The sequence below is a fragment of the Prinia subflava genome, chromosome 6 (assembly GCF_021018805.1).
Source record: "Prinia subflava isolate CZ2003 ecotype Zambia chromosome 6, Cam_Psub_1.2, whole genome shotgun sequence".
NCBI classification, from domain to species: Eukaryota; Metazoa; Chordata; class Aves; order Passeriformes; family Cisticolidae; genus Prinia; species Prinia subflava.
In genome coordinates this window covers 11,347,994-11,366,939 of record NC_086252.1, presented here as the reverse complement: position 1 = coordinate 11,366,939, position 18,946 = coordinate 11,347,994, and the positions used below count along the sequence as shown (strand labels likewise).

Sequence of the window (18,946 nt, the reverse complement as noted above, 5' to 3'; positions counted from 1 at the left end):
AGGCAAGCCACTCACCCTTCCTGAAATAACCTCTCCCTTCTGAGAGAGATGCTTTCCAAAGGCTGATCCTTTGCAGGTGATGGTGCCGGGGTAATGGTTTCCATCATCCCTAACTGCAGTAGTGAAGGCCAAGTGTTGTTTTTGCACAAACATAACCCGAGAGGGCAAAACGTGAACACGCACACTTACACCATTGATGCAGGCTTTATGCTTTGTCTCAAACACGAAAGGCACTCCTCCAGACCTCAGTGAAGTCTGAAAACACACTCATAATCTAATGGAGAGATACACAGAGCATTTAGGGCTGGATCTGAACAAGTATGGCAAATTTTACTGAAACAGTATTTAAGGCACCCGAGTTACAACCTTTGCAATAACACAGCTGCTGTTAGAGCAGGACCTTCTCTCAAGCAACTTACACACTCTAACCCAACTTTATCCAGGATCATGTGTTAAATCACTGCAGAATCATGGGTCAAAGTTGTTTCATAGCTTTACTCTCTCAGTAATGTGCAACATGAACATAATAGTGTTATTAAGAAGTCAAAAATAACTTAACACAATAGCTATATAAGATTTTCCAATGATCAAAGTTTCCGCAATTATTTTTTGTTAAGTTCAGAAAATTAGCATATTTGTTAATCAAATTAATTTAAAAAGTAGCTTTTAAAAATAAAAGCAATGCTTTAAATAAATATAGTCTTTTTTATAACCATAAAACACTTAGTCCTGTTAAAGGTAACACAAATACTCCACTCAAGCACAGTACTTAAACGATTGAAATGAATGCTGTGAGCACACGTGGGCCGGGCACGGGAGGGATGAGGATGCATTGCTTCGGGACATTCTCTGTCTCCTTTCTACAGTGGCACAAAGAGGCAGCCAATTCTCACAACTACCCCAAACACATGACATGTGTCAGGATATTTGTAGTGCTGCACAAAAATGCTGGCATCCTGCTTTTCCCCAAGCTATTTCTCTACACTACACCGGTAGCAGTTCTTCAGCCCTGCTTTTAAGTCTCTAGCACAGCATGAGGCCAGAGCCCGCTTGCTTCATCCAGCTGACTCTGACATCCATGCAGAAGGTGGCAAGCAAGGACTGACCTCTCACGTGTCTTGCACTAAAGCTCACATTTTGTGAAATCTGGAAAACCTTCCTTTAATACTGGCACCACTGGGTGTTTCAGAACGGCCTGAAGGTCACCTTCAGAGTTCATGACCACCAATGGGTATTCACAGCTCTCCCCATCATTACAGGGCTGACTAGCTATGATCATTATTACTCAGGTTAATGCCTATCAGCAAAGAATGTAGTTGCCTTGCAGATCTACAAGGTAGCAATATTTTGCTGGAATAAAATAAATTAGCTAGTTCTTAGGTTAGTAAGTGTTGTCTGGGTGTACCCTGAAGAGCAGTTTGCTAAATTCAGCAAAAAATACACCTCAAATCTACTGATAATCTACCTAGGAACTTCGACCATTTAATATCCTGTTTACTTGGCTGTAATTGTTCACTAAAAATCACCTTCAGGATCTGCAGCAAACCACCAATTCTGTCCTCACAAAAACAGCTGTCAGTGATATTTGTTGAGTTGTGTTTGTTTGTTTAAACAGCATAACAGTAATCTAACCTACAACTAAAATGATAAAAGCTGGAGAGTAAAATAAAGCCCAAAACTGATACAAGTGCTCTCAATTTGTTTTGATCTTCAGAATGAACAGGCCTATTCAAAGATGACAAAGGAATAAATTAGCAAATGGCTAATGTAATGCATGAAAGGGTGTCTACAGGATATGCACGTGCGCACACACACACGCACTTGCATACATACAGCTTGGCTTCATTAGAAATCTCACTACCAGAGTTTAACTTGGATAAATTAACTGCATTAAAATACTGACATTGTGAGGATTTTAATACTATCACACCCTGTAGAGGGCGCTCCTGTGTGAATTTTTAAATGCTTTAAAAAAATAGTTTAGAGTTATTGAAATCTGTGACAAATGCAGCAACAGCTCCGCCTCTCCTCACAGCCTCCCATTCTCATCTCCAGTATCCTTCTCCTGTATTGCCTCCAGGCACCGTTTTGCCTTGGCATCCGCCTGCCCGCTCCCAGGTTTGCTCAGTCCACATGACAGGCACGCCAGCTGGATCTGCTTCATGTTCTCCAGAGCCTCGTTCTTGGCGTTCTTCAAGAGATCTCCTTGGCCCTGGGGATGCACAGACATGCAGCACAGAGTCAGCGATTGCACACATTGCTCAGGACCAAAAGCAGCAATACTGCTCCTGTGTCCCTACAGGTCCCAGGTCCCATCTCAAATCATCTCTGCCCCTGGAAATAGGACTGAAGCCCCTCCTGCAGCTTGGTGCCAGCACAGTGAGGAAGGCAGCAGCCAGTGCTGGACAGGGTGGGACAGGCACCAAACTGCCTGCACCTCCATGTCACCACCCTTGGGAGGCAATTTCAGCCAGAACTGAAGGAGGCTGCGGGTGAAGGCATTTCCTCTTCCACAGTCAACAGCAAGGTCCTGCCACGGCCAAGGCAGTGATGGCACATGGCACCCCTGTCCCCATGCCACTGCTCCCACCCTGCTCCCTGGCATCAGATCCCACATGGCAATGACAGTGTGTTCCCAGCCAGAGGTCCCTTAGGAGCTGAGAGATCTTGATAACCCACCCCTCCTTGCACCTGGATTTGATACCCAGCCTTGGGCCCCCCTTGAGCACAGGAGGCTGTGGCCATATGAAACACATCATCCCACAGCACTCCAGTGAATCCTGAACCATTTTGTTTGGGACCTTCGAGAAGGCCAATGGGAATGAGACTTCATGAACAACACGCTGCTTCTGTATCTTCTAAGAGCATGTAAACGTGAGGTGACTAACAGGATGTCAATCCAATTTGTAACAATCAGGAAAAATGTGTTACATGAAATTTGTATTAAGGAGTTGGGGTTCAGAAATGCCAAAATGAATATTTATGCAATATGGATATCTCAAGTGCTGTGAAGTGACAAGATTCTGGAGCTACAGGATACAAATAAATAAAAGTCAGGAGATGCATCTGGTTTTCAAAATTCAGTACCAGTAAGAACCTGAGCTCCTCTCTCCTAATGTCACCCCAGGTACAACCTGAAGTACAGCACATGCTGCAGCTGGTTACACTCAGATTCATTAGGAATACCTCCACTGAAATGTCCTGTTCAGACCTCTGCCACCCAACCTGATCTGCAAATCACAGGTACTTTGTTGGGCCTCACAGGATACAACAGACACTACAGTAGGACCGTGGGGTCACTGGAGGGGTGACTGATCACTTGCCCCTCCTCGAGTTCTCAAAACAAATCAGGTGTGTTGGATGAGTCACAGTGTGACACCTCCCAGCAATGGGAGCGTCTCTGCTCTCCCTGTCCCCAGAGCTAAGAGGAAGGATTTATCCTACACGATGAGCACAGTTCCCTGTTTGCCAGCGCCTGGCACTGGACTCACAGGGCCTGAGCCCCTGTACACAGTGTTCACAACCAAGAAACAATGGTGGCTTGCAAGGCTGCAGCTCTGGTAAACACCACGTGGGACACCACGTCACCCAGGGACAGCAGCCTGTGCCTGAGAACGTGATTGCCTCATCTCCTGTGCCATGAATTTGTCCCCGCTGAACGATGCAAATCACCATCCAGATGCTGGGAACACAGCTCAGTGTGAGAATAACAAAAAGCACTGGGACTGCATGAGCAGCTCTGTGCCATTTGCTATGAAGCTCCTTTGAAGGGATTTGTGTCTCGGCAGCATGACAGTTAGGGGAATACACAGACAAAGAGCTCAGGATCCAGTCAGCAGGCATGGTATGAAAAAACAAAACAAGAATAATTTATGCAGCAGATATTTCTCATAGCTGTGAGCTTGCTTTTATGTCAGAGGTTTTGCCTATGGTTAAAGACAGCAGGCAGGAATTCAAGAGCCCCAGAGCTGCCTGGAGCACCCAGCCCACCTTGGTGTCCCTTCCTGTCTGCAAATGGCACGGGGATAGTGACAGGGACAACACTGCCACTTGAACAAAGTACATATCATTAATGACAGGATAATATTATCAGAAAGGTTGTATCTCCTCAATATATCTTCCATCTCTTCAAACTGCACAAATGCAGTTTTAAATAGTTTGGTTTTAGGATGAAATACCCCTAGCTGCTACTTCTTATGCACACAGGATCAAAGACACTAAAGAATTCACCATCAAACAGGGAAAAATCAGTGTGACCATGCTTTGCAGCCTTAACTTCTCCAGGCCAAAACCTGGCACTGTGTGTTCATGTCCCAGAACAGAAAAAACCCCTTAGTGCAAGAAGCAACTCCTCTCCAGAGTGAGGGCAAAGCTTGGAAATGTTTCCCAGGGCAGCCCACAAACTGTGTTTGTCCAGGGACTGCGACACGCATGGACGGATGCTGTTTGGGATTAGAGGCACCTCTTGGAGGACCACAGCCTGAGTCTGCCCTGCCAAGACTCACATCCAAAGTGCCCAGAAGCCAAGGGACTTTGCACCCCACGTGAAGTGCCAAGCCACCCGCACTCCCTCATACATATTCTGATTTCACATTTGAGTAACCAGGCAATTCAGATTACAGATTTTGTCTGAAGCAATGCACAACATGTCTTCATGTTCCAAGAAGAAACACGCCTCCTGAACATACTTCCAATATTTTGAAGACATTCTTTCTTTATAGTGATCTAAAAACAGAAGTGGACTTACCAAAATAGTGCAATTCCATTCATGTACAGACCAATTGATTTATGTCTCCTTGTGCTTCTTATTTTTAAACAGCTGGTTCATTTGAGCAGGATGAAGAAGCAAAAATTATTTTGAATCATCTGTCATGAGAAAATTAACGACAAACTAGCCCCCTCTGACGGAACTGTCATAATTCTAGAGACACCATTAAAAAAAATGTGTGTGCGTGCTCCGTTTGAAAAGCCATCTGTTTGCTTTGAAAAACTGGCTGTGAGCATAATCCACTTAAGAAGAATGTCAGCAAAATTGTGTCAACACTTAACAAACTAAATACTGGATAGCAGCTAGAGTAAACTTTACAAGCATGATTGCATTGAAACAACCTTCACAAACCAGTCATTGTGATCATCTCTGTGCACAGAACCTTCCTGTGTGCCCTTACAAACAAAGCATCTCTCTTCAACACAAGGAGAGACCATGACTGTCCACTTCAGCATCTATCCATCTATCTCCCTTCTGCTTATCATCAGCCTTTCTGAAAATAAATACTCATGAGAAAGTTTAACCTCAACATTTGGCAGGACAGTGAATTAAGCCAGAAGAGACTAACCAAGTGTTCTAACAGGAACTGATCAAGGGGTCTATTTTTATTTAGCCTTAGGGAACATTAAAAGTCAGGTTTCATACACCTAACTACAGCTAACTGCAGAGCCCCAGCACAAATTAACATTACAGGACAAATAATGCAGCTTGTCAAGCAACGGCAAGATTATAAGCTTTTACCTTGACAGGTTAATACTGCTTAGAAAACCCATAATCTGACATAGTTCTAAATATTGTTCCGTTCCCATGACAAGCCATGAAAGGCTTTAAGAAGTACAAGTGGCTCCAGACAGACACTGGTAATGGCTACAGATGGGACAAATTCCATAGAGTAATAGGTTCAGTTGTTTTTTTACAAATCAAATACTACAGTTTTTATGAGTCAAGATGACAGCTCTATATCCAACAGCAACCCACTCTGGCACTGGGGAAAATAAAAGCTAGGTTAGGTTAGTAGCACCATTTTGTGTTCAACCTCATAATATTATTTCTTTTACATACGTTGCATGTATATTTCTACGTAAATATAAATATATGGGCATGTACACTAACAATTCCTGTTTCTATGCTTTCCAGGAAACACCCTGCAACACACAGGCCAGGCTGTGGACAATGCAGCACTGGGGCCACCGTTATGGCACTGGCAGCACCCGCAGCCTCTGGGCTGGCAGCTCCCACAGCAGCACCAGGGGCTGCAGGAGGACCCTGAAGGCCAAGACTGGGCCCATGCAGGAGAGAACTGCACTGGCAGTGCCCCACGAGAGCACCTTGCACTGCTCCGGGTGAAACAGAAAATCCCATGCTGAGCAATGGGGCTTTCCTGGCATTCCAAACTGGCTGTGTTTCCAGGGAGGCTGAAGCAGTAGCTGTGAAAGCCATTTTCTAATCTGCTGTTTGCTAAAGCAGACAGTTGCTTATCTCCTGAGCAGACACATTCTCTGACAGCACATTATGGGAGCTTTTCTCTTCAATCCTCAAGGGCTGAGTAAATACAAACAAATAACGGAGGTCTTAACACCCATCTCACATCATGTTCATGATATTACTGTTATTTTTAAACCTATTCTCAAAGAATCAAGCTCTTTCATTACTATTTAATCACAAAATAAAATCTCCTCTCTCCAGAGGCTTCCAGTGGATGCCAGCGGGTGCCTGAAAAAGCCAGGCACAGTCAAATAAAGCAGCCCCAAGCACCGCGGCACTCCGCATTTCAGAGGCAGCACAGGCACGGCAACAGCGCCAACAATCTGTGCCAAGGGACTCCAAATGCTGGAGAGCTGCTCTCACAATGGGATACTCTGTGTGGAGGCAGCATTTACTGCAAGGGGTGCATTTTCAAGTGTCATAGTAGGACTAATTGCATTTAATATTAATAAGGAGGCACACAATTAAATGATCGCATATGGCTTTGAAAATGTAATCTTGGGTAGGAAATCATTAATGAAGAGATTAGACTGTTATGTTAAACTTATTACAAAAAGCAGATATTTTTCCATGCCTCCTTCAAAGTTAAATGTAGGAACAATTGATTTGAATTTGATTATGATACATTCACATTTCAGAGCAGACTACTCCAAAAACATAGTGTTGCTGGAGCAGTGCAGACTGTAAAAACCCACCCTTTTCATTATTACTGCAGATAGTTTGTCAACAGCTTTGCTTTATTGTCTGTGACAGAGATCATAATGCACATGTTGGCATGAAAAATTACTGTACACAAAGATTAGACACAAAGCTATAATCACTTCTCACACATTGAAAAATAAAGGATTGCAAAAATGAGTTACACCACAGGAAAAGCAGGGTCCAAATGTTACTTGCCAATTTATCTTTAAACCCTTGCACAGCAGAAACTCACTTCCTGCCAGGAAAATAAAAAGGCCATAAATATAAAAGATGGCACTTAAATGGCATTCCTTGTACTACCCGTGTATCATTTAAGGTCTGGGTATTGGGCACAGCTTCTCACTTACCCATTGTAAACCACATGCAAGAGCTGGTTTCCACCTAGCTGAAACCAGCAACAACTTTGACACTGAGTAAATCAGGCACTCCGACCGAGCGTTCGCTAGGACCTGAGTCATCACATTTTGCAGGATGTGCTGGTGATTTCAGACATCAAACTGAGCATCTCATTTTGGTATATCAGCATGTTACTGACAGCCAGAGACCTTCTCTCCCATTTCCCAAAGCAGGGTCTAGCAAAAATTTGCAAGAAGGAAACAACTGAGAATCAATTATATCACATACAGAACAGATCTGAGGTGTATGGAAAAGAAAACATCCACCCAGGGAAAGGCAATCACCATTATATATCAAGGGCTAAATCTCTGTAAGCAAGAGCAGCAAAGCATAACTACTGTGCAATAGATGATTGTGTGCAGTTTTGACACAAGGTTACATGATAAAAACCAAATTAAATGATCTAAGGTTGTGCCAAGCTACAAGGTCAGAGCTGTAGGGCTGGTCTGCTCAACGCACTGTAGCCAGCAGCTGGGACACCTAGGGGAGCAAGGCTGACGATGGTGACAAAGAGGAGGAGATGGATACTTAACAGGAACAACCTTCTACTCATTCTGTATCTAACCCAAATTATTCCTCATGTCATCTGTTTTTTTGGGGTTTTTTTCCTCTCCATTTACTTCATGAATCAGCCATATGGATGCTGGCTCCAAGCTTATCTATGCCTGTCTCTCATTGCACAGGGAGCAATGTTGAGCAGGTAGAAACCCAAGCTCCTTTTCCCAGGAAAAGCACCAGGAAGCACAGAACCAGCCCTGACTGCTCTGTATGTCCCAACTGTTTTACTTGGGGGGAAAAAATCCTGCTTGCACCTGATATTTGCACGAGCCCCAAAAACAAAACCACACCTGCAAGAAGCACTCAAGGCCCTGAGGACACTCACTGCCTGGCCAAGACACTCAGCCCCAAGGTGGCACATCCCAGGCAGCAGCCTCCTGCCAGCAAGCACCTAACCTAAGGACAGCTGCTGGGACAGGGGCAAAGCAGCTGCTATCTCTGCAAATACCATCTACAAAGCACAGTCCCTTCTTCAGTGCAGCCGGTTGTAAGAGAGAGAGCACAACACCAGCATTACTCCAGGTGGCTGGGAAAATTCACAAGGCAACTCTGAAACAATCTGGTCCCATACAAAAGCAGAAAGGTCTCTTAGAGGTTCAAGGGAAAGTGGGCAGGAATCTGAGTGCAAGTTCATTCAACCACAGCTCGCCCTAAGCGCCCAGCAGGTTCCAGGGGATCAGCCTGGTCCTCTTTGAGACACAGATCTCTCTAGGTGTTCAGATATCATAGCAAAGGGACACAGAGGAAGTTAATAAAAATTAATAAGTGCATTACAATAAATAAATAAATAATGAGCAAAATAAGCAGAAATTAGAATGGCCCCGACTTGTAACACAGACCAAATGTTCACCTCACTTGGGGCTCGAATGCCATTACACACCATGGGCTGTACACACCCAGTGGATATGTGACTGCAGGTGGGTAGTCTGACCCAGGGATGGAGCCTGATTCTAACCATGCAAATGTGGTGTGTTAAAAACCATATTCACGTTACCTGAATACCAGTTCCATCTGATTGTAATTACTTTTGTTTAAACTCCCAAACTAGACCAATCTGACAGCTGTTCAATATTGGGCCATCCCATGAAAAAACCAAAACTTTTACACCGATTTCACTTGCCATTTGTGTTGCACGCCAAAGGTTTGCACTGGGGAGGATGACCTAAAGGGATTTCCAGAGCTGTTCTGCATGAGCCTGGTTAGTTTTCTAGGAGGCTGGTGACAGTTCATTGCACAGCCAAGCTGTCAATCCCAAAGCATGTGGCATGACATAAATGGTTGGGAAGCGGGAACACTGTCTGTCTCTGCTGGTATAGCAGTCCCTTGAAAAACACCCATGTTACCATGAGATTTCCTAGTTTGCTGAGCGTTCATATTAAGTAGAAGGTTTTGCAAAAACTTAATATGAACGCTCAGCAAACTAGGAAATCTCATGGTAACACACCCATACCATTTCTTGCCTTCTTTTCCAGCTGTTGGAAAGGTGCAGTTAAAATCTAAATGGCAAGGTTTCCCAGTTATTACAACACTGCCAATCCATCACTTGTATATTCCTGAATTATGTGCCACAGGCAAACACAACCCTGAGAGCAGCCTGGGAGGTGGAAATGAACAAACAAGGAGAACCTCAGCGAGAACAGTCAGGCAAATACCAAAGAAGCAAATACCTAGAAAACCTCCTGACTCTGGCTGCTGGCCTTGCCAGCACAAGGATATCACTGCTTTGTGCAGCCATGGCAACTTAGGAAAGAGGGTCTGTATTTGTAATTCTCTTACAGGATTTGCCTAACAAGACATACAGGGCCAGCTTGCTCTCAGTCAGTTGAGTGCCCGCCCAAACCCTTGATCAAAGCCTTACAAGGAGTTAACACCAAGAATTTGTTTGAACACCTAAGTGGCAAAAACACTCATCCTATAGCCTTCCCTATTGATCTTTAAAAAAAGCTCTTCACTGAAATCCAGGGGCTCTTGCAAATCAATTGCACTGTATGGCTACTAATTTATTCCTTCGAGCAGGCATTTTATGTATAAAAGGAGTGGGCTTTTATTTTTACTTTTAAAATAAATGCCTATGCTTCTGTCTCACATGGGCATTTAAATTGTTATGTTATATCAGGCTGTCAAAAGCAATGAATGCAAACACTGACTGTAACTGTGCTGCAGCAGGAATTTGCTTTCAGAAATAATGCCATTAATTTGATGTTAGCCATGTGCTGAGCCGTTCAGCTGCCTGTGTCCCTCAGGCACTACATCAGGGAGACAGTTTGCAAGCACGGCCACAAACGCATGGACTTGCTGTCAACCCCTCCATGCTAGGAACCTGCCTTTTTTTCTGGAGATATGTTTAAAATCACAGGGTTGGCTGGGAACCCAGGACTGCACAACTAATACTAAGAAAACCCCACATCTTGGAAGAAATTTGGGCACTGTTTGTTTTTGATACACAGCCTTGAAATGAAAATTGACTCCGTATGTCCAGGCACTTATTTTTCGGTCCTCCTTTCATCACAAAACCCCATTTCTCACAGGTATTTATACCAGCACTAACTGGTAACTCCAGTAAGGTCCACAGAGTTCCAGAAAAATGAAACAAGGGGAAGAAAGATGAGGGGAAAAGTGCACAGTTGTGGTTTTCTTTGGGTTTTGGGGGGTTTTTTTTGGTGGGTTTTTTTTGTTGTTGTTTTTTGGGGTTTTTGGGGGGGGGGTTGTTTTGTTTTGTTTTTGCATTTGATTTTTCTGAGTAAAAGGACCAGCTGCAGGAAAAGAGATGTTTTGCAGCTAATGAAAGACCTGTGAAAGGCAATCCCCAAGCAAAACATTTGGCTGGCACCCCTTGCTCCCTGGTGCCCTCTGACAGCTGGCTGTTAGATGCACAGGTTGCAAGCACACAGTTAACGTCAAAATCATGTCCTTCACGGCAGTGTAGCCAGCAAAATGTCCCTTAAGTTCATCAGAACCAGGAAAGGGTTTAGTGGCCAACTCTGAGCTGACTCTGTTTCAACTGAAGACAACATGCATCTCTGCTGGTTCGGGTTTTTTGGAGGGAGGGAGTGTTGCAGCAGTGTCACACAGTCACTGCTCTCCTTTGAAAGGCTGGAGATACCAGCTAAAAAAATACCGACAGTTGTACTTAATGCTAACTGAAATAATCTAATCAAGATGAAATCAAATTGTGCCAGTCAGAGCAGGGTGTTTGTGGACAGAGCACCCTCGGCACTGCTCCCACATGCAGCTCCTAAGGCTCTGCTCCTTTCTGCCTTTCTGCCACAAGCACTAGTGCCTTAGCAACTCTGTGGTTTACAAATCCTGCTGCTGCAGTGGCTGCTGGCCAACACCACCGGCTGACTGGGCCATGGGAACGTGCAGAAGCCATCCAAGCTCCTATTCCTACTCCCCTAGATGGGACAAGATGCCCCTCTGCTCCCTTCATGCTAGGAGCTGTGGGCAGCCAGTTTCTAGCTTGTTCACAAGCAGCACAGGCCACAAACAACTTCATGCTGAAGCAGAAAGCTTTAAGCTGAGACCAAAGCCTCCAAATCACATGAAGGGTTAAGTGCCAAAAGAAAAAAAACAGCACAAACCACTGCCTAATTAGTAGGAGGGAAAAGGTTTTTACAGGATCCCTGAGCAAATGCTCTGATTCACCTCACCCTATCCAGGGATCAGCCCTGTCACTCTGGTGCCCTGCAGCCAAAGGCAGGTTTTCTGGTGAGACTGGACAGTGAGCTCAGTAAAAGCAGAGCTGAGCCACCCTCTCTGCTCATGTTCTGCCAGCCACTGGTTAAAGAGGCTCCTGTGGGCACAGAAGCCACAGGCCTCACATGCTAGCAGGGCTTTTTTCTCCTAAGAGAATCCCAGCCCTGCCTTCCCAGTGCAGATGTGAAATGAAGTACAAACAGGAGCAGATAGGGTTATTTTTGTAAGCAGAACACTGACTGACCCAGCAGGCAAAGAGCTACTGAACAAAAGCAATTGAGAAGGGAGGAGAAAATCAGCAGGGGTCAGAAACAGGCCTGGGTGGAAGTGAGAAACCTCTGTTTCTGTTTTTTAGAAGGATGGGAATGGAAATCACACAGCAAACTGAGTGAGCCAAGCACAAACATTTGTGATGTAGGATAGGGGTAGTATTAATTTACAAATTCATTGCCCCAAAATGTCAATAAGGGAAACTGAACAAGCATAATTTACAATCCATTACAATAGTATGCCACAGAAAATACGAGGTTTTTCAGCCAAACTGAACTCAAATTTTAAGGCATTATTACAGATTGCTGTAATACCTCCACAGTTACTGGAGAAGATGAGTTTAGACTACCCAGCATCAGACCACTGAGCTACCCTCTGAAGTAATCTGCTCTGCTGCTGCTGGCAGCCCCCAGTCCCAGCCTGTTTATCTCAGACTGCTGAATTATGCTGCTCAGCTTATCCAGCCACCACCACCCAAAAAGGTGAAAACACTTCCTGGGGTGCTTTCCTGTGGCTCTGCTCCTCCCCTCTGCTACACCAGCATCCCTAGGTCACCACCCCAAGGAGTGGAACCCAGGGAAGAGTGAGAACTTAACTGCAAATATCACCTCCATCATTACCATTCAGAGCAATCAGTCTATCAATCAGGCTCTTCCTGCCAATACCAGACCTCTTATCAGTAACACAGAGGGTACTGGAAAAAAGAGCTACTGAACAGGCATTTTTAACTTACTCCTCGAAGTCTGACTGCTCTCATGTAGTAGCCTTTCTGACATCAGAAATGCCATCTTTTTCTTTTTGTGGTCTAAAAATAAACAGCAGCTGCCTCAGCACATGAATCACTGGTTTTGTCTATGCTTTTCTCCACAAATGGATCCCACCTGTACCTGGGGAAATGACCCATAAGAAAGTGTCCTTTATCTCTCACAGGTTTCATCACCTGACACTTCAAGTCATCTGACCCAGGTAAAAGAAGACTGCAGCTGTCAAAAATATAAGATTGCAGTTTCCCAACCCATTGTTCCTACAGTAAAGCTTACTTCTGCCCACAAGTACTTGGGCCTCTGATTTCCTGAGCTCCTGTGCAAGGTTTTTGAAATGCCTGCTGCATTTAGGGCCTATGGGGTCTACCATAAGATCTAGGGGAGAATAACTGCAGAGCAAATGCCTGCTCTCACTGAACATCCACAGCTTTCACTTTATACAGTTTGTGGCTTTTCAGTGTCCCAGCTCTCCCTGCAGACCCATATTTCCAATAATCACACATGTAAACACAGAAGTCTTTACTCCACAGCCTTCTACTGCTAGTGGCTCCAGACAGGAAAAATGAATCAACACCACCATTGAGTTAAAGAGCATTTTACTTTAACCACAACCCTCAGAATATGTAGTGGTGTGGGTGAACACTTTTCAATGTCAGGAGGCAGTAACGGAATCTAGACTGGCACAGTGAAACAAGGGAGGTCGTGCAATCCCTCCCTGCTGGATTCAGATTTCGGCTCCCATGACTCACATACTCACACAAGTACAGAAGAAGTCAAAGGTCCCAGCTAACAATTGCACATTCTGACATGTGGAGAGAGGTTTTCTATCAGTGCTCAGGAGGAAGAAGGTGAGGACTCAGCATTCACACAGAGACGTGCCAGCCCCCAGCTTCAGCCAAACACAAGGGCCAGGTACTGCTCCACTATAAAATATATGCCTAGATTTCATGAGGCCACTGACTGTGCCAGGGAAAACCCAAATACCATCTTAACAACTGCAGAGGAGGAAGCTCCAATCCAACCAGCAGCTTTCATCGCCTCCTGAGCTCCCCCAAAGAACTATCCTAAATTAGATATCCATTCTCCCACAGGGAGCAGGTTTTGTAGATGCTGGCACATAATTCACACAACAAAAGGGGCAGTCAGCTTGTCATCATTTGTAAGCTCTGGGAAACTGTATGTGATCTGCTGACAGGAGCTGTAAGGAGCTCCAAATATACCATAAGAGTAAATTTTAGAAGATGTTAAACCCCTTATCACACACCATTCAAACATAACAGTTACAGGTGAGTACCAGTTGCAGCTCCCAGGGAATGGCATGGCACAGATTTAACAATAAGCAAATGCTGGAAAAAAGCAATGTACAAGCAATTCTCTCTTAATGTTCTTGCCATGTACAAATCTGTGTCCTGGTCTCTCCCTGATACTCAACAAATTCACTAACTGGCTCTGGATGGAGGCTCCCTCATGGACACCCACCATGGATTCTTCAGAAGCAGAGCCCTCTGTTCCCTGAGGCCTTCAGTGGCATGAATAAACATCCAGGAAGGCAGTCTGGGCCACTGCCAACCCAGGAAGGAAAAGGTCTCTCCAAGCCCCTCGGTGAGTGCCAGGCTTCAGGGCAGAGACCCTGCTTGGGGCATTCACCCAGTGCCACCTGAGGGCCCAGAGCAAAGGCTCCAGCCCCACAGCACTGCCTCCCTGCCTGAGCCTGCGGGCAGGGCTGGCAGCTCGCCTTGGGTTACACGGCAATCCAGAACACCGGACACAGGCAGCGGGTCCTTGGCTCTTGTTCTTCGTTACTACAGCCATTGACAGATAGAAGCAAGAAACGTGTGCATTTCTGCAGAAATTCGTACTTTCATTACAGCCTTTTTAATTCCTCTGAACAAGGTCACGTTGTCAGATGGGCACAATCTAGATTCCCAATTTCCATGTCTTCCAGGCTGTGTTAATTAACTCCATTGCAAGTACAGCAGTCTTTGATATGCATGTCTCAGATAAAACCACCACCGTTGCAGGGGAGGGAGGGGGTGGTGCCAGAAGTTGCCTAATTTCCTATGCCACCTGCAGTTTCTGCCTGTATTGTCTCTTCCAGAGAGTGGACAGTAAAAAACAACCCAGCTTTTATACCCAAGCAATCCTCCTCTGGTGGGGAATCACCACCAACATTCATCCACCTTTCCTTCGCGCCACACCTCCTCTTCCCACTGCCTCCCCTTAATAACACCAACTTTGCAGCCCAGTTCTGCAGTTCTGCCCAAGCACATATGTGCAGGAGTAGCTAGTTTTCCTTAAAAGATGTGGATCTTCAAGAAACTTGTAACCCTACCTACTGATTTTTCAAATAACCTCTTCATAGTTGATAATCTTGTTGCTGCCCAAAACAGCTTTCAGAGAACAAACACTCTTTGTATTCCACCTGAACAATATTAATTACTTTTCCAGCTGCAGAGTCTTTGGACTGAATGACACACCCCCTCAGGAGAAGCTGGCCTTCACACTCAGGTGACAAAATCCCTGCCAGGCTGGCAGAGAAGAGTGACGTGAGCGGCACAGATGGGGCTCAGGCTGTGATGGGTCTGCCCCAAAGGCACAAGCAGAGCAGAGCCAGGTCCCACACAGCCACCCCAGAGCAAAGGTGCACAAAATACAGAGGAATAACTCACGGGAACTACGTCTTGGTGAGAGACAGCGTTAGAGACATGCAAAGCTTAGTCAAAATCAAGGGTGGAGGTCACAGGTGGTTCGCCCCCCACACTGGCATAATTTAAATGATACAACTGGGGCAATGCAGAGGGAACAGGATTGGAGGCTGAGGAGAAGAAACAGTAAAGACTGAGATCACAGTGAGACACAGAGAGATAATGGAGTTAGGACAGACCACCAAGCAGAGGGCTTCACTGAGCTGCCAGGCTACGCAAGAGAGAGAGCTGCGCATCTATTCTGACTTTCAAACTTCTTGTCAGGCCTCCATTGTGAACCGACACTAAAAGTGGTTTTCTATGCACAGCACCTCAGTGTGCCAACCCTTGGCCGGGCTCAAAGCCCATGATGCTGAGGTGGCCCTGGCACAAGGGGTGCCAGGCACAGTGACCCACAGTGACATGCTCTTGGCCCTGCCTCCCACCACAACACAATGCACCTCACCCTGCGTGCGCAGCCAGCAGTTTGGCCTCTGATCCACGGCTTTTGGCAATTTGTCACATCAGTCAAAATAAAAGACATCACAAGACTGCTCGTGATCCATCTCTGGCTTATTTTAGTCAAATTCAAGAACTCAGAAAGGTATCACCCAGGGCTAAGGAGGGCACCTCACAGTGCTTGTTTTCCGGATGAGCTTCAGCGACCCTCCATTTTTGGTCTGTCATACATTTGGTCCACATTGACTGCAGGAGGGTCTTGTCCCTAAACCCACCATTGTGAAACACCTATAGGAGTACAGCCGTGGTGCTGAAGGAAGAAGAGCAAAGGAGAAAATTGGCAGAAATTACTCAGGCCATCAGCTCTTTCCCCAGCAGCCAGATGGGTCCCTGGGTCTGCCAGGTACTGGGTACCACCATGGCAAACAGTGCATCCTCATACCAAGCACCTTCCATGCCAAATATCTGAGCAGAGCTTACATCCTTTGCAGCTAAATATTCATCAGCATGAGGAACCACACAGCTTCTCACAGGCCCCTCCAGTCCTATTTTTTTACCCAAATAGGTGGTAAAGGCTGGAGAAAAGAGAGGAAACTGTGTGTGTTCCCTGGAAGAACAGAAACTATTAATTGGCTTTGGTTCTGCAAGGGCTGTGTGTTGCAGGGACGTGAGTGCTGCTCCTCACAAGCACCAGCACTGAGACAGGCAAGTGCAGCTCCATGTGGGTCCCTGTGCCTGGACAGATAAACACAGACTCTGCCTGATCTGACTGTCTGGACAATCATTCCTTGTCAGTCAGTGAAACACTGATGCTGTGACAATATTCAACAAACCAGCAATAACTGATTAACAGGGGACAAAGTCTGTTCTCTTTGTCAGGCTATCCTGGGACTTCATGCCCTACAGAAACTCACAGGATCATGAAGGAGATCATCAAGAGCTGTGAAACCTGGTAATCTTTGCTCTCTGCTTAGTCCCTGCTATTGCCAGCAGTTGGTACTTAATGATTTAAGATTGCTTGGGTGGCCTTCACGTATATTTTAAACATACACAAATATTTAGCTTGTTCTAAATCCAACTCTTGTCTTGGAATTCTCCTTGGCCAAGGAAACAGAGACCTTGTCAGAAACACCATTAGGGCTTCAAAAACTCATGGGGAACAGTGAGGTACCCAGAGAGGTCATGCTGTACTTGTTGAGACTGCTCCCTACATCCTCGCTGGAGCAATGCTCTGGTAGCATGGCTGAGGGCCAAGAATAACAGGATATTCCAGCTGATTAACCAGTACTCTTGATGGACTGGGATTACAGACTTTTTACCCTAATACACAGTGTTGAAGCAACTTGAGAAGTTTCCATCACCAGATATGCCACCACACAGATACAACTGACAAAATCCACAGAGACTGTGTGTTGAAGAGCTTTGGTTCCTGCCTTTGGGCTTGAGCAAAACAAACAAAACCCTCTGCATTCACCATTTAAGGAGGAGCCCTTTATCAACCAAATCAGTAGAGAACAGCACTCTGCTAGGTACAAGAAAGGTCTGCTTATCCTGCCTAATAATCACATGGTTTGGTTCTCTTGGTTTACAAAATACACTGATCAAAACAGCTCGGCATGTGAAGCACAACACTTACCTGTCATCTTGTAACTCAAGATCATTCAAAGGACTCTAAATCCCCTATTCCAGAAGAATCTTGCAACACCTCCACATACAGAAGAGCCCTGGAGCCTGTCGTGAGAGCCAGGAGCACAGGGCTTTGCCCTGGAACCAGCCCTGAAACTGGGAGCCTCCTCTGCACTCACCACTGCATTCAGAGTACACAAAGGGTATGGGAAGAAGTCGTGCTCCAATGTGACTCCTCCAGACTCTTTCTCAGATTCAATAAAGAAAACCTCAGTCTATCTCCTCCCTCATCTTTCCCTCTACTTTTAAATTAACTGTTTCAAAGTAAGCAGATTGGTATTTACAGGGCTAAATGGATGTTGACCTTTGTGGCCCTCTTCACCTTGTCCCTAGCACTCTCAGAAAGCCAGCTGTTTTTTATTAATTTTCTCTTTTTTGTCCTTCACTTGATGTGTAAGAGACCAAGCTGATCTAGTCACTACGAGCATCACTAGAACTGCCCTGCATTTCCTCCCATGTTTGTAAAATCTGCCACTCAGTCACAGACTGACTGGCTCAGATAATCTCCGCTGTAGCTGAGCACATCCTGGCATAAGGCTGCAGATCCTTCAAAAGGAGCCAGGGCACACAGTCTGGAGAGGCTTAGAAGTTTGAAACACGGCTCTTAGTTCAAAAGTTTGAACTGCATCAGCAAAGCAAATGCAAACAATGTGGGGACTAGAGAGCAGGGAAGATATTTAGTCTCTCTGGGCTCAAAAGAGCCTTTGGGGTAATCACATTCAAAATACATTTATCTAGATCTGGGTATGAGTAGACAGGAGGTGAGTTGATACAGAATAACACAGTGAGCCCTGCATTTAAAGGCAGGCATGAAAACTCCAAACCAAACAAACCACTCCTGCCTACTGCTCCTGATGGACTATCACTGTCAGAAGATGACAGCAAATCACAAGAATTTGTTTCTAAGACACTTTGGCTTATATTCCATCTATTTTTGAGGTTTCACAAATTGAGCACCACTGTGCTTATATCCACAGAGATATGCTGGGGGAATGAGGGAGATACAGTATCAGGAATTTTGGGGGTCAGAGGAAAGCCTAACTGACACTTTCAGTGAATAAAACACATGGTACATAGAATACAGCAGCTTTGTGGGGACTCATGAATCCATCATGCTCTCACTTGAGATCTAGATAGCATAAATTGCCATGCAAATCCTTTAGCAACAATTAAATAATATGTGGCAGAATATATTATTACCATTGTGCTTAACTACATATAAGGTTCCTAAGATTCTGCTGTGCTGCTCTGTTATCCACTCTGCAGCATGCCAAGGAACAAAGCCATGGTTCTTGCCTAACTGCAGGAAAAAGGACTGATATGAAAAGATCCATATAAATGTCCCAAGATTTTATGATACTGTAAGTATCCATTCAAAAACACTTCCATAGTGCACTCTAATGATCCTTAAATTAAGGCTGGTAATGGAGCTAGTTTTTCCAAAGGTCATCAGAAACTCTGTGTTGAAGGTGCTTTAG

At 45.2% G+C, this 18,946-nt stretch overlaps 1 protein-coding gene across 1 annotated transcript in view; it reads right to left on the bottom strand.

Annotated features, from left to right (window-relative positions):
• Positions 1 to 309: 309 nt before the first annotated feature.
• PLCL1 (phospholipase C like 1 (inactive)) overlaps positions 310 to 18,946 on the bottom strand; it is a 186,943-nt gene continuing 168,306 nt past the window's right edge. Inside the window, exon 6 of the mRNA XM_063400231.1 lies at positions 310 to 2,212. Within this exon, the coding sequence (XP_063256301.1) occupies positions 2,030 to 2,212 (183 nt within the window). The 3' untranslated portion in view covers positions 310 to 2,029. The remainder of the gene's footprint in view (positions 2,213 to 18,946) is intronic.